The sequence below is a fragment of the Mus caroli genome, unplaced genomic scaffold (genome assembly GCF_978045245.1).
Source record: "Mus caroli unplaced genomic scaffold, Mus_caroli_1 scaffold_20, whole genome shotgun sequence".
Classification (NCBI taxonomy): domain Eukaryota; kingdom Metazoa; phylum Chordata; class Mammalia; order Rodentia; family Muridae; genus Mus; species Mus caroli.
Genome location: NW_028227275.1, coordinates 55412583 through 55440503, shown reverse-complemented (window position 1 = coordinate 55440503; position 27921 = coordinate 55412583). Strand labels below are relative to the sequence as shown.

Here is a 27921-nt window from a genome sequence, read left to right as displayed (position 1 = left end):
ATATGAGTACACTGTTGCTGTCTTCAGACACACCAGAAGAGGTCATTTGATCCCATTGCAGATGGTTGTGAGCCACCATGTGGTTGCTGGGATTTGAACTCAGGACCTCTGGAAGAGCAGTCAGTGCTCTTACCCTCTGAGCCACCTCTCCAGCTGGCTGGCCTGAGCCTTTTATGGCACAGAGGATAACTTTCAACTTGATTCTTTTGCCTCCACTTCCCAGTGATGACAAATTTAGCGTCACTGAGCCCAAATCATTCTGGGGATCAAACTCAGGGATTAATGTTCTACCAACTGACCTGCAATTTTTTTTTTTTTTTTTTTTGAGGCAGGGTTTCTCTGTGTAGCCCTGGCTGTCCTCAAACAGCCCCTCAGAAATCTGCCTGCCTCTGCCTTCCAAGTGCTGGGATTAAAGGCGTGCGCCACCATGCCTGTCGGTCTGACCTGCATTTCTAGCTTGAGGAATTTCTTTTTTTATTTATTTATTTATTTATTATATGTAAGTACACTGTAGCTGTCTTCAGACACTCCAGAAGAGAGCATCAGATTTCATTACGGATGGTTGTGAGCCACCATGTGGTTGCTGGGATTTGAACTCTGGACCTTAGGAAGAGCAGTTGGCACTCTTAACCACTGAGCCATCTCGCCAGCCCCCTCTTGAGGAGTTTCTAGCACAGGACTACTCAACCCTGTCAAGGACAGACAGATCTCTTGATTCACTCCATAAACATTTTCAAAATGGCTGCTGCCATCACTCTGTCTCTTTGAATGGGGCCTTGGAGAGTTTCTCTCTTCTCTTGGATGCTCTCTAAAGACCCTACTACATAATGAGCGGTCGGTCGAGCTGCCATCGGAACAGAAAGGTGGAGGATGTGAACAAGTCAAGGTCATAGCCCAGTGGGAGTATTTGTTTAGTGTGTACAAGGACCTGGGTTCACTCCCCAACACTGCTAAAAACAAAACAACCCAAACAGCAACAAATAACAAACAAAAGAATAGGTAAAATAAAAATAGAATCTCAGCCGGGCGTGGTGGCGCACGCCTTTAATCCCAGCACTCGGGAGGCAGAGGCAGGCAGATTTCTGAGTTCGAGGCCAGCCTGGTCTACAAAGTGAGTGCCAGGACAGCCAGGGCTACACAGAGAAACCCTGTCTCGAAAAACCAAAAAAAAAAAAAAAAATAGAATCTCCTGTTGGGCCTGAAGTAGCATGCCTGAAGTTTCAGCACCCATGAGAAATGACAGCAAGGATTAGGAGTTCAAGGCCAGTCTTGACTACAGCTTTTTTTTTTTTTTTTTTTTTTTTTTGAGACAGGGTTTCTCTGTGTAGCCCTGGCTGTCCTGGAACTCACTTTGTAGACCAGGCTGGCCTCGAACTCAGAAATCCGCCTGCCTCTGCCTCCCGAGTGCTGGGATTATTGACTACAGCTTTTGAGCAGCCCAAACTGTCAGACCTGGTCTTGAAGCTCAGAGATTAACAATTCGCATTCGGCTTAGGACCCCAGGAAAGCAGACCAGGCCAGCATCCCTCAGTTCCTTCCTGGCATACCCTGCCCTCAACCTTGAACTTTCCAGCCTAGAGGCTCTTGCCTATAGAGTCCAGACATTTTGGTCGTTCTCTTCTCTTTCTCTCCCTGCTCTCTCCCCCTCCTCTCTCCCCCCTCTCTTCCCCTTCCCCCAGCCCTATGGTGACTCATCTGGCCTCAATCCTTGGGGCCAGTGAATTCACCTGATTGCAGCTTCCCAATAAACCTGCTTTTAATATAATCTAATCTGCCTTGCATTGGCTCTCGTCACTGGCCGTGGGGAAATGATCCATCACTTACCAAGAGCCGAGAAGAAGCCAAGTCTCTTCCCTAAGCCAGGACTTTTGCTTATGCCATTGTTTGTTTGTTCGTTTGTTTTTTAAAAAGGGTCTTTCAGGGCTGGAGAGACGGCTCAGTGGTTAGGTACACTGACTGCTCTTCCAGAGTCCTGAGTTCAATTCCCAGCAACCATATGGTGGCTACTGTAAAGTGATCAGATTCCCTCTTCTGGTGTGTCTGAAGACAGCTACAGTGTACTTATATACATAAAATAAATAAATAATTATCTTATAAAAGAAAGAGAGAAAGAAAGAAAAAAAGAAAGAAAGGGCCGGGCGTGGTGGCGCACGCCTTTAATCCCAGCACTCGGGAGGCAGAGGCAGGCAGATTTCTGAGTTCGAGGCCAGCCTGGTCTACAAAGTGAGTTCCAGGACAGCCAGGGCTATACAGAGAAACCCTGTCTCGAAAAACCAAAAAAAAAAAAAAAAGAAAGAAAGAAAGAAAGAAAGAAAGGGTCTCTCTGAGCTGGGTGTGGTAGTGTCCTGGGTGGGAGGCAAAGGCACGTGAGTTGAGGCCAGCCTGGTCTACAAAGTGGGATCCAGAAAGTGTCCAGTCAGGGCTGTGACACACAAGGAGAAATCCTGTCCTGAAAAACCATAAAGGGGGGTGGGGGTCATTTTTAGCTGCCAGGCTGTAGGAAAGAGGAGATCCCAGTTTATGGGAAGTTGAATAATAATTGATTTTAGGATTAGACATATGAAAAGCCATCATTTCAGTGAGGGCCTCAACAGACCGCAGAAGGGAGGGACCTTAATCTGCTGTGAATTCCTTAGATGGGAGGGGAAGAGGGGAAAAAGACCTTCCTGGTGATGGGCTAACCAACCTTCATAATCCTGTTTTCTACCTCTTAAATTGGGAACACTAGCAAACCAAATGAAAATGAGGACATGGCCACTCAAACGTATAGCTGAGGAGAAGGCATGGCTTCCTTGTGGATGCAAGGAAGAGAACAGCCAGAGGCATCTGGAAGAGTCCAGAGCAGGGAGAGAGAGGAGTAGGGGTGCAGAGAAAGCAAAGAGGGCAAAGAAGTGAACCTCCAGGGCTGGAGAGGTTAGGGGACAGGGTCTGCCTGCCAGCCAGGATGACTCTGTACCATGTACCTATGAGTAGGGACTCAGGTAGCCCAAGAGGTTAGCATGGACCTTGATAGATATACATTAGGCACCGAAGACTCACATTGATGTGAGTCAGTCCCTTTTGCCAGAGATAAGCAGAAGGGATCCTCTTAGCAAGTAGGGACTATCACCCCACCCCCACCCCTGCAGGACCCGGCTCCTCTGTGTAACCCTGGCTGCTCTGGAACTCCCTCTGTAGACTAGGCTAGCCTGGAATTCAGAGAATGGCCTGCTGTATGTCCCTGAGGGAATCCTCACTTTTCTCTAAATGCCTGAATTTGGGAAAAGGAATTTCTTGGGGACCTGACAGAATTTTTAAAAGGAGAGAAATATGTGTGTGTGTGCCTTCAATCCCAGATTTTAGAAGCACAGGCATATGCATCTCTGATTTCAAGGATAGCCTGGTCTACAGAGCGTTCCAGGACAGCCAGGCTACACAGAGAAACTTTGTCTCGGAAAAAGCAAATAACAAAAAACAAAAAAGGAAAGAACAAGGAGGAAGAAAGAAAAAAAGAAAAGTGGAAACAAATAGTGCCTCTTTAGGGAGTTGTTAACAACAATGGATAAGATAAGCGGCTAGGTGGAGTGCGGAGAGGGGTTTTGTGAGGCAAAACTGGGAAGAATAACATTTGAAATGTAAATAGATGCCTGGCAGTGGTGGTGCACGCCTTTAATGCCAGTACTTGGGAGGCAGAGGCAGGTGGATTTCTGAGTTCGAGGCCAGCCTGGTCTACAGAGTGAGTTCCAGGACAGCCAGGGATACACAGAGAAACCCTGTCTCGAAAAACAAACAAACAGAAATGTAAATAGATAAAATAACAAACAAATGAAAAAAAGATAAGCGACTAAAGCAAGTTTCATAGGGCTGGGCGTGATGGTGTATGCACGCCTTAAATTCCATCATAGGGAGGCAGAGGCAAGAGGATCCTGTGAGTTCGAGGCCAGCCTGGACTACAGTGTGAGTTTCAGAACTGCCAAGTACTGAAAAGCTTGTCTCAAAAAAAAAAGTTTTATAAAGTGCAAATGTGTATTTGTTGCCAAAAGATAGACTGCAAAATTCGCACTGACTTTACTCCTCTGATAAGCTTGTCTACAAATTAGGTGAGTCACTGTTCCTTTAAATTCTTCCCAATCACCTAAAAAAAAAAAAAAAAAAGGTGGACAAATCGGCACATGCGCACTCTTCCTGGCCCGGACTGTCGCCCTACGGTTGCAGCCTTTCCGCAGCTTGTAGCAAGGAGGTTAAAGGTCCTCCCACTCAGAATTTACGCGCAAGCGTAAACTACGGTTGGGAGCATTTCATCTCGCAAAGAGCCCAGTCCCTTTTTCGCTCTTCAAGGCTCCGCCTCCCGCGGCCAATCAGTGGGCCTCGCCCTTCGCAATGACCAATGGCAGCGAGCGTGGGGGCGTGGTTGGGCGTCCGGGGGCGCGGCCTGGCGCTGAGAGAAGCGGCGGGGCGAACCAGGGGCTCTAGTGAACAGCACAGCCGGACCGAGATCGCCGGCTGTCGGCCAGCGGAAGCGGCCCGGGCCCGGCGGTCCCCGAGATGTCACGATGGCTGTGGCCATGGTCGAACTGTGTGAAAGAGCGTGTCTGCCGCTACTTGCTACAGCACTACTTGGGTCACTTCTTTCAGGAGCACCTCAGCCTGGACCAGCTCAGCCTGGATCTGTACAAGGGCAGCGTTGCTCTGCGGGATATTCACCTGGAAACCTGGGTGAGGAGGCAGGGCAGAGGTGGGATGGTGTGGAGAGAGGGACCACGGGCCAGGGAAGGGTCCTCGCGGAAGGTTTGGGCTGGAGGACAGGCACCGTGTTTGGAGAGGCCAGTGGGTCTCGACCGCCTCCGCCAGGCCCCCTGGCTGGCCCGTCACCACTTAACCAGAAGCTAGGAGAGAAGTCTCTGTCTTCACCTCTCTAGGAGAGACAGACTAGGAAGTGAGGTGTTACTTTCCTAAAAAAAAAAAAAAAAAGTCACCATCATCATACGGAGTTTGGGGGAGCTGCTTGGGGGAAGGGGATTCCCGGGAGTTGGGAGCAGAGAGATGTTGTGGGGAGCCAGGCAGTGACAAGAGCTGGAACTAGGGTAGTCAGGGGAGGCTTTGGGGATGTTAAGAGCCCTGCCAGGGGCACCTGTAGAAAGATGTGTCCTGACCTCCTCACCCATGATCCTGGGCATAAGGGGTGGAGATCACCCCCGGATGTGGATGTCAACAACAGCGTCACTGCCTTCTGTGTTGATCCACACCTCGTGTGACTGTTGCTGCTCTCTACTTCCTGCTTTTGGGAGAGTGGGAGGGGCCTATCTTGGGTTTAGGGAAGGACTTGGTCTCTGGCATCTCTACCTGGAGGGCAGCCCTCCTGGAAAGGTGTACAGGTTTAGCTTCGGGCTAGCTGGGGTGGGGGATGAGAGGAGAAGCTGGGCCTGATGCTCAGGAGGTCTGAGGCCTAGGGTATGGAGTTGGGCAGGAGGCTGGGGGTGGCAGGTGAGGGGCACTGACTCACAGCTGATGATTGGGAGTAGCCAAGGAGCCACCAATTAGAGGCTCCAGCTAAGGGCTGGTATGGGGTCATCCTAGCTCCAAGAGCAGTAGAATGGGCATGTGGCAGGGCTGGCCTCTTTCTCTTTTCTAGCTGGCCTATGGGTCTGCAGCTTCACTTAGAGCTAGAGGTGAGCCATGCCTTTGGGAACAAATATGAGTTGAAGAGATGGTGGCATCTCCTCTAATGGCCTGGTATAAGAGGTGTCTGACCTTGGCCTCTTAGACCGCTCAGAAAAATATCCAACATCTGGGTGTTCCCTTTTTTTGCTTTCAGCCAGAATGCCTTCTCAGTCCACTCTCTTGTTCCTTTTTGGGGGAAAGTCCAGGGCCCTGGCTGTTTTCTAGCCTCTCCCGACAGCACAGGCGCCTCACTTAAGCCCACCCCTCTCCACTCTTCACCCTGCAACCCCACCTTGAAGGGATTCCAAGCAACTAAGTGGTCCAAGGACCAAGTTGAGCCCTGGATCCCAGCCTCAGCTTTCCTGGTACCTGGAGTGACTAAGACAAATGCCTAGGCCTCAGTGTCCCCATCAGTGGAAGAGGAAGGTTGACTCAACCTCTGCTTGCCTCCTGCCTCTGGCCATGTTTGTTTATCTGTGGGCTCAGCGGGTGTTTACCAAGCACTACCCAGAGCACCTGGGTTCTTAGGGAGAAGGCCAGTGACTCATGGCCTCAGGCGTTCCCAGGCGGACAGGGGTACAAACCCAGCACAGCATCCCCTTCCTATGTCTTGAATGTACAGCTCTACTTTGGTTTAGGACTGGGGTCATTTGGCCTTGGGTCAATCCCTCTCCTGGACCTAACCTTGAACTCTGCCTGCCTAGGATGAAGATGTGTTACTTGTTGCTTTTAACTAGGTCTCTCTCCGCTTCTTCTCATGCCTGGGGTGGGCCGGCATCCTACTCCCTCCAGCTGGCTGCTTCCTCCTCACTCTGGCTCACCATCGATCGGGGTGCTGCTGGGTTATGTGCAGGTTCCGCTCACCCCTGCCTAGTGCTCGGTGACTCCGAGTCAGAGCCTGGCATTCTGAGACCCTGGCTACAACCTAGCCAGGCTGGGAGACGAAGGCACTCATTATCTATCCCTGCAGCCTCTGGTTGCCACATAGAAGGTGCTCAGAATCTCATATACCATGTAGCCCAGGTTGGCCTCTAGCTCAGCATATACAGCTTTGACCTCCTGATCTTCTGGGTTTTGCTTCCCCAGTGCCAGGACTATGGTGAGCCTCACCGCATCCAGTTGTACTCTGCTGGAGACCCAGGACTTACTGCATGTTGGGCAAGCAGTTAACCAACTGTATACCAGGCTGGCCTAGATCTTGAGACAGTCCACCTGCCTGTGCTTCCTGAGTACCGGGACTAAAGGCATGCAGGCCACCACGCCCCGCAATAGATAGAGTTTTGAAGCAAACATAAGAAGGGAACTTCCTAGCCGGCTCAAAGAAAGAAGGATGACCACGCCAAGGGTGCTCTCCAAGACAGTGGCTGTGTGAGACTGTGGCAGGTAGCCATATTCGGAGTCTTGGTGAGCTAATTTTTATTTCCCTTGCCTCTTACCCAGTCTGTGAACGAGTTTTTGAGGTCAATGGAGTCACCACTGGAACTGGTGGAAGGCTTTGTGAGCTCCATCGAGGTGGCTGTCCCCTGGGCTGCACTTCTCACTGACCACTGCACTGTGTGTGTGTCAGGCCTTCAGCTTACCCTGCAGCCCCGCCAGGGTTCAGGTGAGAGCAGGGTAAGACCACAGGGGAGGCAGTTGCTGGGGATGGACCCAGGAGAGTCGGGGCCCTTTTCATCCTGACTCCTTGTTCCTTTGCACAGGACCAGGGGCTGCGGACTCTCAGAGTTGGGCCTCATGCATGACCACAAGCCTGCAGCTGGCTCAAGAGTGCCTTCGGGAAGGGTTGCCAGAACCCTCAGAACCACCACAGCCCCTGGAGGGGCTGGAAATGTTTGCACAGACCATTGAGACCGGTGAGCAGATCCCTACTGCTAGTCTGTTCTTGGGTCCTCCAGTCTACAGGACAGGGACCTCAGATAGTAGTACGGAGGCCACCTTCCTACCCAGGCTGGCAGGAACTTGCCTTGCTTCCCAATGCCCCACCTAACTCTAGACACCCACCCTTCCTTCCTTCCTTCCTTCCTTCCTTCCTTCCTTCCTTCCCTCCCTCCTTCCTTCCCCAGTGCTCCGGAGGATCAAGGTGACCTTCCTGAACACTGTTGTGAGGGTGGAGCATTCTCTGGGTGATGAGGAGCGAAGTGTGGCTGTGGAGGTCCGAGTGCAGAGGTAAGGAGTACAGGGGAATGGCAGGAGACAACTGCCTCTTCCCCCTCTCTTAGCCAGGCTCCTGGGAAGGGACAGGCATGACTTGGGTTGGGCATTGGTGGGATTTGGGAAGTGGGCTATGTTGGGAGCCTGAATGTGCATAGACATAAAATCACTCAGATCTTAAAAACTTTGAGACTCAGAACCAAAGGCTGGTTGAGCCTCCAAGACGGAAGCCAGGTTCCTCAGTCCCATGTTGCTGGGACAGCTCTAAAGAGGGGGCTTCGAGCCTGGGGTTGTCTGGACAAGGCCGGGCCCTTCACTCTGCAGACTGGAGTACTGTGACGAAGCAGTGCGGGACCCCAGCCAGGCCCCACCTGTGGATGTGCACCAGCCGCCTGCCTTCCTGCACAAGCTGCTGCAGCTGAGTGGGGTCTGCCTATACTTTGAGGAGCTGCCCTCCCAGGCAGACCCGCCACAGCCACCTCTGCAGATCGGCAGCTGCACGGGGTACGTGGAGCTTATGGTGAGGCTGAAGCAGAACGAGGCCTTCCCAGGCCCCAAGGTGAGTCCCAGCAATGGGGAACTTGATCTGTGGGGCTGGAGAGACAGCTCAGGGGTTCAGAGCACTGGCTGCTCTTTCAGAGGTCCTGAGTTCAATTCCCAGCAACCACATGTAATGGAATCCGATGCCCTCTTCTGGTGTGTCTGAAGACAGCTACAGTGTACTAAATAAATAAATCTAAGAAGTAAAACAATAAGATAAGTAAATCTTTAAAAAAAGAAAGGAAGGAAGGAAGGAAGGAAAGCAAGCGAGTGTTTGACCCGTGTTGGATCTGTTCCCCGAAGTGTTGATTGACACCAGGCCCCAGTGGGGAGAGCCAGTATGGCAGATCATCCTATAATGCCAGCGTTTGGGAGCCTAGTGGAAGGTTGCCTTAAGTTCAACTCCAGAGTAATTCTGGTTCTTACAGTAGAGATTACTATCTTCTTGGCATCTGGGAAAACAGACTCTGAACGATCAAGTTGGCCAAGACCATTCAACTGCTTGGTAGCAAGTTTAGTAGTACAACCAGTGTCCCCAGAGTACGGGCAGGTAGGCTGCCATTCGGGCTGGGTGGCATTATAAAGGCTCCATGGCTGTCCACTTGGTCCCCAGTTGGAGGTATCAGGACAACTGGGATCCCTGCACCTGCTTTTGACCCCGCGTCAGCTCCAGCAGCTCCAGAGGCTGCTCAGTGCCATCAACCTCGCAGGTGAGGCTGCTGGGTGCTGGGCGCAGGGGAGCAGACGGGCGGTCTCGGGACAGCCAGGCAGGCTGTGCTGAACCGTCTTCCCCACAGACCCTGCAGGCCTGGCCGACAAGCTGAACAAGAGCCGCCCACTGGGTGCTGAGGACTTGTGGCTCATTGAGCAAGATCTGAACCAGCAGCTGCAGGCGGGTGCTGTGGCTGAGTCCCTCAGCCTGTACCCCATCACCAACCCCCTCAATTTGGACAGCGCGGGTGGGTACTAGGCCCTTTCCAATTGAAGGGGCATTTGTGTCGGTGCAAATGCTGAGGGGCCAAACCTGTCTGTTTCTGACGGCCCCTCACCCCACCCCCTAGACCTCTTCTTCTCCATGGCCGGCCTCACAAGCAGCGTGACATCGGCTGTCTCTGAGCTCTCCGTGTACAGCGTGGACCTGGGCTCCTCTGTTCACAGCAACATGGCCTTCCACCGACCCTCAACCCCACCCCACTCGGGTGGTAAGTCAGTGACTCTCAGACTTCAGGAGCGAGGTGTGGCGGAGGAGCCTCAGGACAGTGGGTGGATAGAAGCAGGAGGCTCCAGCCATGCCTGTAGACCCACCGACAGTGTCCTAACTCAGCGGTGGAAGCGGGGAGGCAAAATAACACACAGTCTAGGCTTCTTAGTGAGTGCTTTCGGGACTCGGGTCCCCTTTCTACAGAACACGCATGGTAAGACCAGGCTGTACGTTTTAGTGAACAGGCAGTGTGTAGGTCAGAGGCTGGTATGAATGCTTCGTCATATAACCCTTCTAGTACCTTCAGGATTAAACTGAGCCTTGTCCCAGGGTCTGGCATGCAAGAAGAATTTGGTGTCGCCCTGATGAACTTGCCTTCAAGACCCACATGATATGATTTAGCATCCCACAGTCCAGCTTAGCCAGACTGTATTATTTCTTCTCAAAAAAAACCCCAAAAACCAACAAACAAACAAAAACTATTGTTTTTTTTGAGACAGGGTTTCTCTGTGTAGTCCTTGCTGTCCTGGAATTCATTCTGTAGACCAGGCTGGCCTGTAACTTAGACATCCGCCTGCCTCTGCCTTCTGAGTGCTGGGATTAAAGGCGTGCGCCACCACTGCCCAGCCTAGCCAGGGTGTCTTCAACCCCTGCTCAATGGCCAGCTGTGACTGCACTAAGACACCAAGGAGCCCCTATTGAAGCCTCTGTTCCCTCAGGCAAGATGGCCCCAACTCCCCTTCTGGACAGCACGCGCCCTGACTCACGGGTGAAGATGACCTTGGGCGGTGTGAGCTTGACCTTGCTTCAGACAGCTTCCCCATCTTCAGGACCACCTGACCTCCCCACCCACTTTTTTGCTGAGTTTGATGCTGCCAAAGATGGGCCATTCGGCTCCAGGGACTTCTCCCACCTCCGGCCGCGCTTCCAGAGGGCCTGCCCTTGTAGCCACGTCCGGTATGCACCACAGCCCGAGCCAGAGACTTACAGGGAATACCCAAAGCCCGCGACCCACCCCACCCCCTGAAACTTGTGTCCTTGCCCTCAGGTTAACGGGCACAGCCGTGCAGCTGTCCTGGGAGCTGCGCACGGGCGGCCACAGCCGGCGGATAAGCAGCACCGAAGTGCACTTTGGACAGCTGGAGGTGCTGGAGTGCCTATGGCCCAGGGCTGCCACAGAGCCAGAGTACACGGAGGTGAGGACAGAGGAAGGGTGGGCCTGGGGTTCCTTCCGGTGGACGTCGGGGCCAGCCTGACCTTGTTTGCCTTGGGTTTCCCTTGCAGATCCTGAGCTTCCCCAGTCATTCTGGCTCCGAAGCCTCAGCCCGACCCTGCGCCCATCTGCGCCACACACAGACCATTCGCCGGGTGCTCAAGGTAAGCCAGAGCGCTGGCTGCCATGGCCAGGCTGTGTCTCCCTCCCTCCAGGGGCTCTGGCAGGCCTGTCCCGTTCTGACCTTGCTATGATTGTAGCCTGCTATGCCTTTCCCTGCCTGTGTTGAGCCACTAAGGCTGACAAAGCCAAGTGTCGGTGGCTTTTGTCGTATGCACCAGCATAATGTGAGTGTGGTAGCACAGGCCTTGTAGCCCCGTAGGCTCAGCATTTGAGAAGCTGAGGCAAGAAGACAAGTTCAAGGCCTGCCTGAGCTACAGAATGAGTTCAAGGCCAGTCAACCTAAGTCAATCAATCTAATGAATTCCTGTATCAAAATAAGAAGTAATAAAGGGGGGACTGGAGAGATGGCTCAGCAATTAAGAGCACTGACTGCTCTTCCAAAGGTCCTTAGTTCAAATCCCAGCAACCACATGGTGGCTCACAACCATCCGTAATGAGATCTGATGCCCTCTTCTGGAGTGTCTGAAGACAGCTACAGTGTACTTAGATATAATAAATAAATAAATAAATAAATCTTAAAAACAGAAGAAGTAATAAAGGAGCTGTGCAGTGGCGCTGTGGTCCCTGTCACTGCAGGGTTTACAGCCCCTTCTGACCCCGATGTGGCTCCTGACCCAGCTCCTTCCCACCACTGGGAAGGAAGCCTAGGAACTTTGGTTTATGGAAGCTGCTTCCTCCCCTGTCCTTGCTCACCCTTGCTGACCTATTCACATTACCCCTAACTAGAGCCGGTCCCGGCGCTCCACTGCCTGCCATTGTCACTCAGAACTGTCCCTGGACCTGGCCGACTTCCAATCTGATGTGGAGCTGGGGTCCCTGGACCGCCTTGCTGCCTTGCTCCGTCAAGTCACCACACCCTCTGAGCCACCTGCTGGCCTACTAGTGAGATGCCCTGCTGGTTCTGTGCTGGGGTGGGAAGTGGGCTCTGTCAGTCCCCTGTGGCAGCTCTGACACACCCCGCCCTTCCACAGACAGAGCCCCCACAGGCCACTGAGCAGCAGACAGTGTTTCGTCTCTCAGCACCCCGGGCCACCCTGAGGCTACGCTTCCCCATCCCAGACCTGCGGCCTGACCGGGACCCCTGGGCTGGCCAGGCTGTGCGGGCTGAGCAGCTGCGACTGGAGCTGAGTGAGCCCCAGTTCCGCTCAGAACTCAACAGTGGGCCTGGCCCCCCAGCTCCTACCCGCCTGGAACTTACTTGCTCAGACCTGCAAGGTAATCTTGTCCAGGGAACAGCTGGGGTGGGGCACGGATGTGACTCTGGGGGGAGCAATGATGAGGAACAGGGAAGAGGCAGCTATAAGGCCCTGTCCTTTCTGTCCCCTCCAGGAATCTACGAAGATGGAGAGAAGCCACCAGTCCCCTGCCTGCGGGTCTCCAAAGCTCTGGATCCCAGGAGCACTGAGGCCAAGTACTTTCTACCTCAGTAAGTGGAGTGCTGGAAGGGGTGGCTGGAGAGGGGAGATCTTTTGGTGTTGGTGGCAGGGCACCAATAGGCCTGTGTCCTGGCAGGGTAGTGGTGACCCTGAACCCCCAGTCCAGTGGCACACAGTGGGAGACAGCCTATGAGAAAGGCCGGGATCTAGAGCTGTCCACCGAGAGTCCGTGTGAACTACAGCAGCCTGAGCCCTCGCCCTTCTCCTCCAAGCGGACCATGTACGAGACTGAGGAAGTAAGGGCCCCTGACTTTCCCACTGTGGGCACCATTTATGGGACTGGGCTGTGGCAAGGGGCCCGTAGCTGAGAGGGGACTCTTCTGTTCTGGGTACCAAGGGACTCTGTAGGGAGGGAAGTACCCGAGAATAGGCCCTTCAGTACCAAGACCAGATCCTGGCCATGTCAGCACCTAACACAGTGGTATACTTGGGTTTCAGGATCCTCCTCTGAAGTTGAAGGTTACGGGGGCAGAGGGAGGGGAGGGACACCTGGGGCCCTAGACGTGCTTCACCCCTGGTGGCTTGTGTGTTTTCTCCTGATTGTTGTCTTGAAGGCTGTTATGAAGATTGCAGAGATTCACATTCATGAAGTCTTTGGATTCTTGGGTACTCTGTCCCAGATAGATATAACACGCCCTGGGAGAGAGAGAAAGACTGATGGATGTGTGGAGGCATGGATGCCAAAATCTTCAATTCCGAAGCCAGAAACAGGCTGAGGCTGACCTTTGTCACCTGTCTAGATGGTGATCCCTGGAGACCCTGAAGAGATGAGGACATTCCAGAGCCGGACACTGGCGCTGTCCCGCTGTACTCTGGATGTGATCATGCCCAGTGCCCACATCTTCCTGCCCAGCAAGGAGGTCTACGAAAGTATCTACAACAGGTGGAGACATGGGGCCGGGCTGAGCGGGGCTGGGCTGGGCAGGGCCGGCCCGGGCTGGGCTGGAGGTGTTGTCCTCTGACCTCTGCTGTTGCTGCTCTCCTGTCAGGATCAATAACGACCTGCTCATGTGGGAGCCTGCAGACCTGCTTCCCACATCCAACGCTGCTGCTCAGCCATCTGGCTCTTCAGGGTTCAAGATGTGCAAGTCAGCCTTCAAGCTAGGTATGAGAAGAACACTGGCTGGACGGGAAGGGGGGGTGCAGGTCTGGCGGGGCGGGGCCTTCCCTCCACATCTCCTTCCCACCCAGCCACTTACTCACTCAGACTCGGATTCGGATGAAGAAGACACCCAGTTCTTCTCGATGGCATCAGGTGTCCCCCAGACTCCTGCCTCAGAACCTTCCCCTCGCCAGTCCCAGAGTACCTTCTCCACACTGGTGACAGTGCTGAAGGGTCGGATCACTGCGCTCTGTGAGGCTAAGGTGAGGCAGCCCAGAGCAGGGTGAGCTTCCAACTCCAGAGTTCCCCTTGTAGAGCCACACAAGCCTGCCAGCTTCAACTTAGGAACCAGGGGAGCAGAAAGCTTAAAGGGCCAGCAGCACCCATTGCCACAGCCTGCCTCCCGATTCACTGCCCATCCATCCCCGTAGCTGTCGGCCACTTCCCAGGTTTTTCTCTGTAAAGCACAAGGGCTCCCGGTGCAGCTGGGTCCTTCCCCTTCCGTAAGAAGCACATGGTGCAAACCTCCGGTGATACCGGAAAGGAGCTGAGGCTGCCTCAGGCCGGGATGGTAAGGCGTCGGGGTGCTGGGTGCAGCAGTGAGACTGAGCATGCGCACATCTGCAGGATGAGACGGGGAAGCGGCTGGAGGTCACTCACGGGGAGCTGGTCCTAGATGTGGAGCAAGGCACCATCTTCAGCGTAGCCCAGTACCGTGGCCAACCAGGGCTTGGCTACTTCTGCCTGGAAGCTGAAAAGGCGAAACTCTACCATCGAGGTATGGGGGTCACTGAAACATACATCAAGCTGGGCAAGGGGTTTCAGGAGGGCGGTGTGCCGGGAGTGCAGTGGCCAGCAGCTTCAGCCAGGCTCACAGGACTTCTTCTCAGCGGCCATTGAAGACTACCTGCTACCCACTCATTTGGAAGTGCCCAGCTTTGCTCCCCCCGCTCAGCTGGCTCCAACCATCTACCCATCAGAGGAAGGGGTGACTGAGCGAGGACCCTTGGGCCGCAAGGGCCAGGGTCCCCCCATGCTGTCTGCAGCTGTCCGTATCCACCTGGACCCTCACAAGAATGTCAAGGTACAGGCTCCTCGGCTGTTCACATGCTTGACTTAGGCCACTTCCTCCTCTGCACACTGGAGCTGGCCTCTCACCCTCCTGCCTAACTGCACTTCTCTCTCCAGGAATTTTTGGTGACAGTACGGCTGCACAAAGCCACTCTACGCCACTACATGGCCCCACCTGAACAGAGCTGGCACTCCCAGGTGAGCAAAGGCACCTGGGAAGTCATGTTGCCCTGGAACTACAAACTGATTTGGGCAAACAGGTGAAACATGGGCTGAGGCAACCAGTTTGGAAAATATGGGCTGGACTAGAGCTGACCTTGGCCAGAGCTCCTGATAAGGGTGGTGGTAGACAGCTGGCAGGCAACAGGTGGGGTGCCAGCTGGGCCAGGGACTGGACAGGACGGTGTTAGAGGAGGTCACTCTGTCCCCTCCCCACACTTCTCCCTCCGGCCTGTGCAGCTCCTGGACTTCTTGGATGTGCTGGACGACCCTGTGCTGGGCTACCTGCCCCCGACCGTCATCACTGTCCTGCACACACATCTCTTCTCCTGCGCTGTGGACTACAGGTACTGGCGGGGGCTCGGGGAGGCGGGGTCACGGGCCAGCCTTACAGGGAAGAAGCCTGCTCCAGCCCAAGTCTGTCACTCAGGCCCCTCTACCTCCCTGTGCGTGTCCTGGTCACTGCTGAGACCTTCACCCTCTCCAGCAACATTGTCATGGACACGTCTACCTTCCTGCTCAGGTATGCAGGCTGCTCCTAGGCCTGGTCCATCCCACTCCCAGCTGACTTCCTGCTGCCTGTCTAGCCAGGACCCCATGTTCTCATGTTCTCAGGGATGCGAGCTGTCTTCATTTCCACCCCACCCAATCAGTCTTGTAACCCCACTCTGGGAGTTCCACAAAGCATGCAGAAGGACGAGAAGCTAGAACACAGTGCTTAGCTAGGTGCAACCCAGCATGGCACTGGATAGGAAGGAGGGAGCTATGCCTACTGTGATCATAATTGTAAAAGCTGGTCAGTAGTTATGTGGTCCCAGCTGAAGCTAGAGCATCCTGCCTAGACAACTTTGTAAGACCGTCTCAAAAAGTAGGAAGAGATGTAGCTCAGGTTAGACCATGTACCTGATGAGGACAAGGCCCTGTGTTGGGTTCCTAGGACTAGATGGATGGATGTATAAACAGAGACCATGCTGCAGGGGATGGGAAGGGTACCTCCATGCACTGAGAAGTACAAGTTCAATAAGAGAATTAGAAATAATTTGAGTATCTTTAAGTCCCAAGAGACTGAGTAGTGTGTAGTGTCCCCTGTGTCCCCCGTGTCCCCTGTGCTGAGGCCAACAAGGTCTCAGCACTGTAGCATCTTAGGCACTTGGACCTCCCTGCCCATCACCTCCAGGACCCCTTGTACCCCTTTGCCCAGCTACCACTGAGCTGCCGCCTGCAGTGGCTCCTGGGCCCTTCTCAGCCCTGTTCCCCACCAGGTTCATCCTTGATGACTCCGCTCTGTACCTGTCTGACAAGTGTGAGGTGGAGAGCCTGGATCTGCGGCGAGGTGGGCAGGGCCTGGGTCGGGCTCCCCACACTGAGGGTATCACGCAGGACTGCTCTCATACACATACATGCATGTGCGTGCACACATCCACACAGCTGTAGGAGACACTGTGACTTCTTCCTCTAGTGATGGGTATGGAAGGGGCAGGGTGGACAGAGACCGTGAGGACCTTTCTTCTGTTCTCTGCCTCAGATTATGTCTGTGTCCTGGACATTGACCTCCTGGAACTTGTCATCAAAACCTGGAAGGGCAGCACTGAGGGCAGACTGGTAAGTGTGAGGCCACCAGGAGTTGGGAGAATAGTGGCTGTCACCATGCTTGCCCTTGCCTGCTGGGTTCCTCCAGGAGAGAGCCATGTCCCTGTTGTATGTCCTTCCAACCCACTGAAGGCAACCTGCAGGCAGGACAGAGGTGGCCCAGGGAGACCGCCACTTTGGAGCCCAGGTTCTCTCATCTTTGTGATGAGATAACAGTTCCTGCATCACTAGGCTGCAGTGGGGCAGGGATGGGTGGGTGAGCTGTACTCCATCAGTCTGGAATGTCTACATATTTGGGTGGTGAGGTACTGCCTCAGCTGACTAGACAAGGGAATATCCCCTTGCTTTCCCTCCATCCATGTGGGAGACAGAGTTGAGATACCCTGTGGGAAGGGGAGCCTGGTTTGTGGGGGCTCCTGTGCCAATGCCATGCCCCCCGCCCACAGAGCCAGCCTCTGTTTGAGCTGCGCTGCTCCAACAACGTGGTACACGTGCACAGCTGTGCTGACTCCTGCGCCCTGCTGGTCAACCTGCTCCAGTACCTAACCAGCTCGGGTGACCTGCACCCCCCACCCCGGCCCCCCAGCCCTACAGAGATCGCTGGCCAGAAGGTACAGGTGAGGCCTGGCCACACAGGCTACCAGAGCTCGGCCAGGCCCCTCTCTTTACACACACCCAAGGCCTGGATTGGAGGAGCCCTGGAGCTACCCCTCCCTCTGGTGCTCAATCCTGCCCCTTCCCTTTCCTGCCCCAGCTTTCGGAGAGCCCTGCCTCCCTGCCCTCATGCCTACCTGTGGAGACAGCCCTCATCAACCAACGAGACCTGACTGATGCCCTTCTCGACACTGAACGGCGCGGCCTGAGGGAGCTGGCCCAGTCATCGGGTCAGTGAGCGTACCCTAGGGGTAGCAGGCCCAAGCAGGTCCCCTCAGCCATATCTCACACTGGCCTCCGTCTCCCACAGGTGGCCCACTCCCTCAGGCCTCTCCCGTCTCCGTCTATCTGTTCCCCGGTGAACGGAGTGGGGCCCAGGCCCCTTTGCCTCCTCCTGGGGCCTCTTCTCATACCTTGGGTTCTAAGGCAAAGGAACATGAAAACGAAGAGGAAGGGGATGGAGACACCCTGGACAGTGATGAGTTCTGTATCCTTGACGCCCCTGGCCTAGGCATTGCGGTGTGTGCTGTGATGGGAGCTCTTGGGTGGGAGGGGCAGCCTTGGCTCTTGCCTTGAAGGCACAGATGGAAGAGTCCAGAGGAGGGGACACAGTATGTTACACAGAGATAGAGGAGAGAAGAAGAGGGGCCACTTAGCAGAAGGGAGGGCTGTGCAGTGCACTCCATGTCCAAGCTCACCGAAGCTCCAGGTGACAGGCCCAGCAAGAGACTCCTCGGTCTGAGCAGGAAGGACTGCTCAGACATGGTCACTGGGCTGCTAGTGGGGTGGGGGGCATAAAGGCAAGTGCTGGGCTGAGCATGTTGTCACACGTCTTTGCTCTGCTCTTTCCTGGCAGCCCCGAGACGGGGAGCCCATCGTGACACAGCTACATCCAGGCCCCATCATCGTGCACGACGGTCACTTCTCCCAGCCCCTGGGAAGCACTGACCTGCTGCGTGCGCCTGCCCACTTCCCAGTGCCCAGCAGCCGTGTGGTACTACGGGAGGTCTCCTTCATCTGGCACCTCTATGGGGGTAGAGACTTTGGCCTTCACCCCACTTACAGGTTAGAGGCATGTAGGTAGCAGCTGGTGGGATTAGATTTCGGGCATAGCCTAACTACGACCTCAAGCCTCCTGCATCATCCGCCCTGACCCTGAGTGCTTTCTTGCCCCCCGCTAGAAGGCCCTCGCTGAGGCTGTAGATGGCAGGTGTTTCCTCAGAGTCAGCTTTCCCCTGTGTCCTTTTCACAGAGCAAGAGTAGGCCTCACAGGCCCCAGGGTCTCGCCTTCCCGCTCCTCTGGTCCCAACCGTCCCCAGAACTCCTGGCGTACCCAGGGTGGCATTGGACGGCAACACCAGGTCCTCATGGAGATCCAGCTCAGCAAAGTGAGTGGCTGAGCTGGGGGCGGACACAGAAGTGAGGCTCTGGGGAGAGAGAGAGAGAGACCACATCAGCTAGCACCGGGCAGTGGGGTATGGTAAGGACGGATTCCAGAGGAATTGGATAGCAGGAGCCATGGGTTCCATGCTATGTCACACGAATAAGAGAATCGTCCAAAGGGTTTGAGCCCAAAAGGGGTGTTTCTCAGAGCTCTGCTGCTGAGGAGGCACGGAGACAAATGACAGAACACGCAAGGCTGTTGTAGGAGGAGGGCTCGAGACACCGCACCCTAGGAGGTAGGAGCCGGAAGCATTCAGGGAGAAGCTTGATGAGAGAGGTGGGGGGCCTGCTGGGTGGGAGCCAGTGAGTCACACGGTAAACAAGTCATGGCCCCAAGTCATGGCACAGAGCATGTTCTCCTGTAGTTATGGAGCGCGGCTTAGAGAGGCTGGGGCCATCCTGGGCAGACAGAAGGCATTTAGAGACGGTGAGGTATGGAAGGGGCGTCCACAGAGCCTCATAAGGTGGCTTTGCACTTTCAGCGGAGCATAGGCTGTGGGAGGCTTAGGTGGGTTGGGGCAGGCCAAGTTCAGTACGGCTAGATTGGTGGCAATTGGTTGAGCTGTGTCAGTGCCCAAGCATTTCCCACCCATAGGGGTGGGACAGGGACAGGAAGGTTCTCTGGGAAGGAAGGGACCTCAAGTCAGACCTCCCCATCCCTCTTAGGCCTGGTTCCCAACTCAGGCCTCATCCACCCGCAGGTGAGCTTCCAGCATGAAGTGTACCCAGAAGAGTCGGCCATAGCTGGGGGCCTGGGCCAGGAGCTGGACGAGCGACCACTGTCCCGCCAGGTGCTCATTGTTCAAGAGCTAGAGATCCGAGACCGGCTGGCCACCTCCAAGATCAACAAGTTCCTTCATTTGCACACGAGTGAGCGGCTGCCACGGCGCACACACTCCAACATGGTAAGAGTGCATCTGGGTATGGGCAGCCTCTTCCGATAGCCGAAGGTGTGTGTGGAGGACAGGGTTGATGGCAGTCAGGAATGGGGCTCCCAAGGCCCGGCAGATACCCAGTTTATCCTCTGCCCTTAGCTTACCATCAAGGCACTGCATGTGGCTCCCACCAGCAGCGTCGGAGGGCCGGAGTGCTGTCTTCGAGTCTCCATGATGCCTCTGAGGCTCAATGTGGACCAGGTGAGTAGATCATCAAAGGCGGAGTCCAGCCAGAGCCTTTCCCCATTGCCAGGCCCTGGATCTGACCCAGAACTCTCCCTACAGGATGCCCTCTTCTTCCTCAAGGACTTTTTCACCAGCCTAGCAGCCAGCATCAACCCCATGGTCCCAGGGGACACTTCTGAGGGTGAGAGACCAGGCCAGGAAGGGGAGTCTAGATCCTGGCTGCCCTACATCCTCTGTTCCATCCTTGATCTGTAACCTTTGTTCCTGCAGCTCCCCGAGAGACCCACAGCCGGCCTGGCAGCCCCCAGGAAGGGCAGTCTGAGGACACAGATACAGCCAGCAGCCCACCGGAAGCTTCAGGCAGTGGCCACAGCTCCTCTGACCAGCAGCCCATCTATTTCAGGTAAGGTAGAGGGGCGCTGGGCCAGGCTATCTGAAAACCTGGCCAGTGGCCAGTTAGAGACCAGGGGGTCTCCTCTCCCTTCTTTCCCCTTCAGGGAGTTCCGCTTCACATCTGAGGTGCCCATCTGCCTGGATTACCATGGCAAGCATGTCACTGTGGACCAGGTGGTGAGTGGTTCCATCAGGCAGGCTGTGTGAGCTGCCGTCAGAGTCCAGTGTCTGGGACCAGGATTCAATGTGTATCCCAAAACATAGCCACACATCCTGTTCTCCCTCCCAACAGGGCACTTTCATGGGACTCCTAATCGGCCTGGCCCAGCTCAACTGCTCAGAGCTGAAGCTCAAGAGGCTCTGCTGCCGGCATGGGTGAGCTCCCAGCCCCTGTGGGGAGAATCGACAGCCTTCCCTCTGCCGTTTCTCATGGGTTGTATGGCCTTGGCCAAATCCTCACTCTTCTCAGGCCTCTGTCGTTTCTCTGTAGTAGGCTTTTGTTGCTCTACAGCACTGGGTAAGACCTTGGGGTGAATAGGTACCTAGTCACACTGCGCCTGGGCCCTGTCACATCTTTCTAGGCTCCTGGGTGTGGACAAGGTGCTGTGCTATGCCCTCAATGAATGGCTGCAGGACATTCGTAAGAACCAGCTGCCTGGCCTGCTGGGAGGCGTGGGCCCCATGCACTCGGTTGTGCAGCTCTGTGAGTGTCTGCCTTGAGAACTCTGCTTTGTTTGGGTGGGAGGTTTTTATAGAACAAATATGGACCAAGGGAAGTAAGAAAGCTCCCCAAAGTGGGAGGGGTTCCAAGGGAAGACTACCCTTTTTGAAATAATTTCATTTACTTTGTGTGTGCCGTAGAGTACATGCGGACGTCAGAGGGCAGCTTACAGATGCTCTCCTCACACTCTGAGAGCCCTCAGTAGTGAACTCAGTCAGGTCAGCAGACCTGCGGCAGCACCTCTACCTGCTGAGCCATCCTGCTGGCTATTTTTTTTTAAATTAGAGTCTCACTATGTAGCTCTGTCTGTCCTGGAACTCACTATTCCTGGACTCAGAGAGTCCACCTGCCTTTGCCTTCCAATGCTGGGGTCACAGGGCACTGGCATCACAGGCATGCGACAGCATACCTGGCCTGTGCTGTCAAGCCTAAGGACTTTTGAAATTGCACTTGGATGCCAGGCACTGTGCCATGCGCCTGTACTCCACGCTCTGGGGAAGCACAGACAGGAGGCTGCTTCTCACTTAGTTCAGGGACACGAAAGCAACCTCAATAGGGTCAGGGAAAGCTACTTAGCAAGATGCTGTTTTAACAGAAAAATTAAGGGAAGAGAAACTGGATTGGCACCAGGCAGTGGTGGCACAGGCCTTTAACTCCAGCACTTGGGAGGCAGAGGCAGGCAGATTTCTGAGTTCAAGGCCAGCCTGGTCTACAAAGTGAGTTCCAGGACAGCCAGAGCTACACAGAGAAACCCTGTCTCAAGAATAGGAAGGAAGGGAGGGAGGGAGGGAGGGAGGGAGGGAGGGAGGGAGGGAGGGAGGGAGGGAGGGAGGGAGGGAGGAAGGAAGGAAGGAAGGAAGGAAGGAAGGAAGGAAGGAAGGAAGGAAGGAAGGAAGGAAAAGAAATTGGATTGGGAAAAGGTCATTGGGCAGAGAAGAAAGTCCAGGGCAAGCTTGGCCTCTCTGATAATCCTGTCCTCTAGTCCAAGGGTTCCGGGACCTGCTGTGGCTACCCATCGAGCAGTACAGGAAAGATGGGCGCCTCATTCGGGGGCTGCAGCGTGGGGCTGCCTCCTTTGGGTCATCCACAGCCTCTGCTGCTCTGGAACTAAGCAACAGGCTGGTCCAAGCCATCCAGGTGAGTGCAGGGCCAGAACAGAAAATAGACACCCTTGTCCCCAGGCTCCAACTCTGCCCGCACAGTCCCACTGAAAGCTGAAACTTGAAAAGGCTGGGCACAGTTAAAGCCACATGCTATGGAGGCTCCCACGGTGGAGCCAAAGCGCATCTGGGCCGTCAGAACTGACCATGCCCCATGCTCCAGCTGCCTGAAAGTGATGAGTGTACAGGGAGCAGATGCAGAGACCCAGTCAGTTCTTCCAGGTTCTGTATTTCACTGAGCCCCAGAGGCCACCCCCTACCAAAGCCCTGGTCTTCAGGGGAGTGATTGAGTCCTGGGGTAGGACTGGGTGTGCCTGCAGATATGTGGAAACACTGCATCAAGAGAGCTTTGAGCTCAGCCCTCAGAGGGGAGGGCAGAGTTCCAGGGGTCTACAGTGGGAGGGGGAACAGGCCAGAGGGGCGGTGGGCAGAAGGCACTATTGTTCTGATTGTACAGGGGTGCCCTCTAGTGGGGAACTAGACAGCTCAGGCAGGTGTCAGCATGCCCAGCCTAGGTGGGAGGCCCACAGGAAAGTTTTCCAGTGCCTTCAACCATGACCACCTCACCAAGCCCAAAAGACTTCTCTCCTTCCTCCTCTTCTTCCCCTTCCTCCTCTTCCTCTTTCTCCTCCTCTTCCTCCTCCTTCTCCACCTCCTTCTTCTTTCTTATTTATTCTTTGTGTGTGTACCATGGCTTGTATTTGAGGTCAGACAATTTTTGGGACTCAGTCCTCTCTACCATGTGAGTCTCTAGAGTTGGGGATTGATTTCAGGTCACCTCACAGCAAATACCTTGGGAGCCATCTTACCAGCCCTGGAAGGGTGTATAAATGTCTCCTTAAGTTAAGGAGGTCCTTTCAAGAGGTGGAGAGGTGGCCCAGCAGTTAAGACTGAAGCTGCTCTCACAGAGGCTTGGGGCTCAGTTTCTAGCGCTTTATGGCTGTAACTCCAGCGCCAAAGGATCCAGTGCCCTCTTCTGACCTCCAGGGGTACTGCATTACTCGAAATCACACACAAATAAAAATAAATGAATATCTAACAAAAATGTAGGAAGTTCTCTGAGGTAGGTAATGGAGGGGAAGGGGGGGTGAGACAAAGACTGGCTAGGACAGGGAATAGTCATGCTGGAAGGTCTGGTCCCCAGGGTGGCCTGCAAGGAAAGACCACCCTGCCATCATCCAACTCTGGTGTCCTTCAGGCTACAGCTGAGACAGTGTATGACATCCTGTCCCCGGCTTCTCCCGTCTCCCGATCCCTACAAGACAAGCGCTCTTCACGGAAGCTACGCAGAGGTCAACAACCTGCTGACCTCCGGGAAGGCATGGCTAAGGCTTATGATGCTGTTCGAGAGGTGAGGACCACCCTAGACCCACTTGCAGGTGCCCCCCATACCCACCCCTCACTCACTGACCTCTGACCTCCACAGGGTATCCTGGATACAGCTCAAACCATCTGTGATGTGGCATCCAGGGGCCATGAGCAGAAGGGACTGACAGGTGCCGTGGGGGGTGTGATCCGACAGCTCCCCCCAACCGTGGTAAAACCAATAATTGTAGCAACAGAGGCAACATCCAACGTGCTAGGGGGCATGCGTAACCAGATCCTTCCAGATGCGCACAAGGACCATGCTCTCAAGTGGCGATTGGAGGAGGCCCAGGACTGACTGCAGGCACCCAAGATCCACCTACTGTCCCAACATGCCCACCGTGTCGAGCCAGCCACAGTGGTGCCACCAGCTCCCTGTGTTCCTGATTGCTGTGACCCACAGCTAGGCCACCAGGTCCTTCAAAGGATGGCCACTGTGAAGGATACCTGCCCAGCCTGCTTGTTGCCAACTGGCCGAGAGAGTGGGCCCTCCCGGCTTTGGGGCCTCTGCCCTGTCTGTGCACTTTCGTCTGGGGAGAAAGGACTTTGCTTCTCCCTGCTACCTGGGCCCACACTGCTGCCTTGTTCCAGAATGAGGATGGAGGCTTTTGGACCCATGGACCCCACTCAGCCAAGTGTCTCTCCGTGTCTCACGGGGAGGTGGGGGATAGATGCCATGTGGGTCAGTGTATTTTTAAGATCTCTGAGCGTGTGGGTCAGTGTCTGCATGAAGTGGAATAAACTTGCCCACCGCCAGCCCGGGCCACGTCCAGGTCCTCTGTACCTGTGAGACCCCAGTCTGCCCCACTCTGCCTAAGCCTTGATCTGCCTGTTCCCACCTCTGCATGCAGTACACACCTCCTGCCACCAGGAGGCACCACACTTCACCCTCAGCCTTCTGATGCAAACAGGCTTTGGGTTCAACCTACTTACTATCCTGGTGCCTGTCATCTTGGCACTACTTCCAAGTGAAGCTGGGGGGAGTTGCCTGGCAGCCCCAGAGGAAGAGTCCCTGAGAGTCCGCATCAAACCCCATTTCTTGGTTCTATTCCTGTCAGACCCCAGGCTCCAGCCTTATTCTTGAGGCTGGAGCCAACCAGGGCTCCAGGTCTGTCCTGGGAATCTCTGGATTGTGACCTAAGGCAACATCTGTTAGTCTGCCAGCCGTGGCAGTGCCCAGGGCGTCCCACCATTTTGAGAGAGTGGCTTTTGGGGTACCCAGGTCTTATGCTGGGACAATGCTGTGTTGTTCAGAAGAAGCCTGTTGACCCCATCCCACGTTCATTGTCACAAGGGAGCCATCTGCGGTAGCACTGCCAGGAAGTGGGTGGGCCTGTGGGGAGGATCACTTGTTGGGCATCCCTGGTTACCCCTGAAGTTAGCTGTGGTCGCTCCGCTTTTGGCCCCCATCATAGACCTGAGTATTGAATGAGAAGACTTCGTTGGGCCCCATCCCCAAGTTTGGCTGTCTGGCTAGCAAGGGCCAACAGACTAGGCATGAGGTCAAGCCAATGAAGCCCATGGGTGGCCAGGGTCTGGTGGCACTGGGTAGCTGAAGACCCAGTCTGGTACTTCCTGGACCCGCCCTGCCAGCTGGGGCACAGTCCAGGTCTGCTGCCCTTCGGACCCCACTTAGGGTCAGTATTGATGGCAGTGGGCTAATCATTAACGCGACCAGGGCTGGGCCAACGGCTCAAAAGGCTTGGCCCAGGGTGGCCCCACTTCCTCCTTGTGCCCCGAAGGCCAGCTAGGTGCAAGGTAAGAGCTCCCAGGCTCCTCCAGAAGGCTGCCGAAGGCTCCCGACTCCAAGCCTTCCTGCCAAGCCATCAGCCCTTCTGAGCAAGTTCTGTCCTGTGGCTCTGTTTCCACCTTTGGGTAAAGTGGCTGGTGCTTCCCTGCTCTATGGAGACAGAATTCTTAAGCAGCTATGTCTGACTTCTAGATGTCCAGGGCCTCATGGAACAGGAGGCTGGGCCTTGAGGGGGCTACTGGGCTGTGGGGAAACGGGAAATCATCCAGTCTGGCATCTTCCTTGGCAGCTCCACTGCTTCTCTGGGCCTTTATCTACTACAGGGGCATGATCCGAGCACACTCTAGAGGCTTCCCTTTCTTTCTAGAATCCTGAGTCCCAGCAGGACAAACACTGGGCCCTGTCAGTGAAGCCTCTTGGGCCAGAATCTGTGGAAGGGATGAGAGCACAGATGTATTCCCAGACACTGGGGTCAGCTCAGAGGTCCCACCTCAAAACTCCTTGTCACAGCAGGGACAGAATGGGTGGAAGGAAAGTGTGCAAGATGGCCCCCAAAGGTAGGGAGTGTAGTGCCTCAGAGAGGTTAAGCTACTTGTCTGAGGTCGCACAGTTCCAAGGCCCTTGCTGGCTTAGACTATTGAGGTTCTGAATTCTAGGTGCTGGCCACCTATGGCCCTGCTCTGGGCATTCACTGAGCTTGCTTGGGTAGCAGCATCCCACTCTCACGTCTTCCTTTTTTCCCTGTTCTGATGCTTAAGCCCAGAGCCCTAAACCAAGCCCTCTACCCCTGAGAGTTCCTGCCCACCTACCCTCCCACCCCTGACTTTCCTTCATCTCTCTAGCTTCCCGTCTGTCCTTTTCTTTCTCAGCCTCATTTCCCTCATCCCTCCTGTTCCTTCAGTCTTCTCTTGTCTCTAGCTTCCTGGGTAGGGCCACCCTCAGGCAAGATTACAATCCAGTTGCCTTTTGCTGTCCCTCTGTCCCATGGCTGTAGCCAGGAGGGTGGGCCTGAAAGTAGGCCTCAGCTCTGTTTAGAAGGGAAGGAGGAAACCGGAAGGGAACTTGGAGCAGAGGGTGTGGGTGTCCATGGGCTGCAGTAGAGTTGTAAATCAGAGCCACTCCCAGTCTGATGAGGAGGCTCTGGGCTTGAGCCTGGACTTCGCTCAGGAAGGTTGGCGTCCTATGGGGTGCCAGGTGTGGGCCTTGGATGAATGATAAGAAGCCTCAATAAAAAGTGGACTTGGAGCTGAGAGGCCTACGGGCATGAGTGGGCAGCTGTGGGGCTCTTCCCAGGATCCTGCAGAGAGGAGGTGCCTGCACCTGTGCTGACCCCCGTGGCTCCCACCCTCTGTAACAGCAACTCCATGTGGAAGTGCCCACTGGTTCCAGTGGGGCTGCTGTTATCTGGGGTGGCGGCTAGTACCAGCAGAGGAAGAGGAGCCACAGCCACCCAGCATGCCAGGAGGAACCTACACAGCAGTCTTCAGGCATGGGAAAGCAACGAATAGTGGGTTGTCAGCAGGCTGCCAAGATGGCGTGCACAGGGCTCTGACCTATGAATTGACAGCCAGTACTCTCTTCTGTCCTCTGGCTGCCAATTCCATAGGTCACAGGTATGTTCACCTCAATGCCAGCCATAAGGACTCGAAGGAGCAGGGTGGGGGAGGGTATCAAAGTCAAGGTCCCTCCTCCTTCTTCACACTCCCTCCTTCCTGTTTCCAGTTGTGAAACCCTGCCTGACTGCCCTACAGGACACCTGTGTGTTCCCATCCCAGCGTCTTTACCAGGTTCTTCTTTGATTGCTGGCGGGAACTTGCTGTGTGGTCCAGGCTAGCCTTGAACCTGTCTCTGCCTGCATAGCACATAGGTCTGCAGGCTTGGACCGTTGTCATGGCACCAAGAACACTCTTCATCTCCCCCCAGGCTCAGCCCAAGCTTGTCCCTGAAGTGCTATGGGTGGTACTCAACCAAACAGCAGCTTCTCTGTTTGTTTCAGAGACAGGGTTTCATGTAGCCCAGGCTGGCCTCAAACTGTGTAGTGTAGGGTGACTGAGAAATTTGTGAGCATGTCTGGTGCCTGCCAATTCACGGTGCTAGACATGCTAGGCAGGAACACACTCCCAGCCTATGATTCTTCTTGGGCTTTGGTTTGGTTTGGGTTTTGAGACAGGGTCTCACTATGTAGATCTAGCCATCCTGGAACTCACTGTGTAGACCAGGCCAGCCTCGAACTCCACCTGCCTCTGCTTCCCAGGCACTGGGAAGGTGTGCACCACCATCACCCAGCTCCCAGCCTAGGGCTTTTCTTAAAAGTGATTGATTCCAAGTGCCACCAGGGCTCGCAGGGCCTCTGGCTTGCTCCCAGGCACGCCCCCTAAGAACTGTGTCCACTGAGTCCCGTGCTGCACACAGTTAATCTGTGCTGTGTGTCCATATGCTTACCACCCATGAGCTCGGCCCCAAGCCCTCAAGCCCATAGATGCACCAATTATGTTTTGCAAACATTCTGAGATTCCATCTCACACTGCCAATGGCAGGGGACTTTAGGGCCCAGTCTGGGCCCACTCCAACTGCTCCTTTCTCTTGCAAGTCTCACTTCTGAGAGGCCTGGAACTTCAGGCTCCCTGGGTCCAGCCAAGGCTAATGGAGAACCATCTGAGAGGGCAGGACCACACACACGGCAGTCCCAACCTGTGTCACACCACTCCTACCCTTTTTTTTTTTTTTAAGATTTATTTATTTATTACATGTAAGTACACTGTAGCTGTCTTCAGACACTCCAGAAGAGGGCACCAGATCTTGTTACGGATGGTTGTGAGCCACAGTGTGGTTGCTGGGAGTTGAACTCAGGACCTTTGGAAGAGCAGTCAGTGCTCTTAACCGCTGAGCCATTTCTCCAGTCCCCACTCCTACCCTTATTTCACTGTTTTTTGAGACAGGGTCTCAGTATGTAGGCCAGGAATTCACT

The 27921-nt window shown here is 54.8% G+C and overlaps 1 protein-coding gene across 2 annotated transcripts; it reads left to right on the top strand.

Annotated features, from left to right (window-relative positions):
• The first annotated feature begins 4415 nt into the window (after positions 1-4415).
• Atg2a (autophagy related 2A) lies at positions 4416-23959 on the top strand. 2 transcript variants are annotated; one of them, XM_021151449.2, is made up of 40 exons: positions 4416-4695; positions 7081-7243; positions 7341-7493; positions 7704-7806; positions 8116-8350; positions 8945-9041; positions 9129-9290; positions 9393-9533; positions 10252-10489; positions 10581-10728; positions 10817-10909; positions 11655-11810; positions 11900-12143; positions 12258-12354; positions 12441-12600; positions 13105-13247; positions 13354-13469; positions 13572-13729; positions 14094-14244; positions 14357-14550; positions 14655-14735; positions 14997-15103; positions 15187-15279; positions 16019-16089; positions 16282-16358; positions 16793-16957; positions 17101-17230; positions 17311-17519; positions 17857-18065; positions 18253-18388; positions 19145-19348; positions 19478-19579; positions 19664-19745; positions 19835-19967; positions 20062-20134; positions 20250-20332; positions 20539-20660; positions 21661-21815; positions 23037-23189; positions 23265-23959. In XM_021151449.2, the coding sequence occupies exons 1-40, from the start codon at positions 4525-4527 to the stop codon at positions 23499-23501; spliced, it is 5745 nt and encodes a 1914-aa protein (XP_021007108.1). In that variant the 5' UTR covers positions 4416-4524; the 3' UTR covers positions 23502-23959. The 2 variants fall into 2 exon arrangements, with proteins under 2 accessions (XP_021007108.1, XP_021007107.1); XM_021151448.3 differs by having other exon boundaries at positions 16793-16963.
• Positions 23960-27921: the final 3962 nt, after the last annotated feature.

Excerpts from the sequence above, each read along its gene's own strand:
- Atg2a (XM_021151448.3), top strand. The coding sequence starts at position 4,525 with ATGTCACGATGGCTGTGGCCATGGTCGAACTGTGTGAAAGAGCGTGTC. Across the intron at positions 8,351-8,944 it reads AGGCCTTCCCAGGCCCCAAG|TTGGAGGTATCAGGACAACT; the intron begins GTGAGTCCCAGC and ends CTTGGTCCCCAG. Across the intron at positions 19,746-19,834 it reads CCCAGGGGACACTTCTGAGG|CTCCCCGAGAGACCCACAGC; the intron begins GTGAGAGACCAG and ends TTGTTCCTGCAG.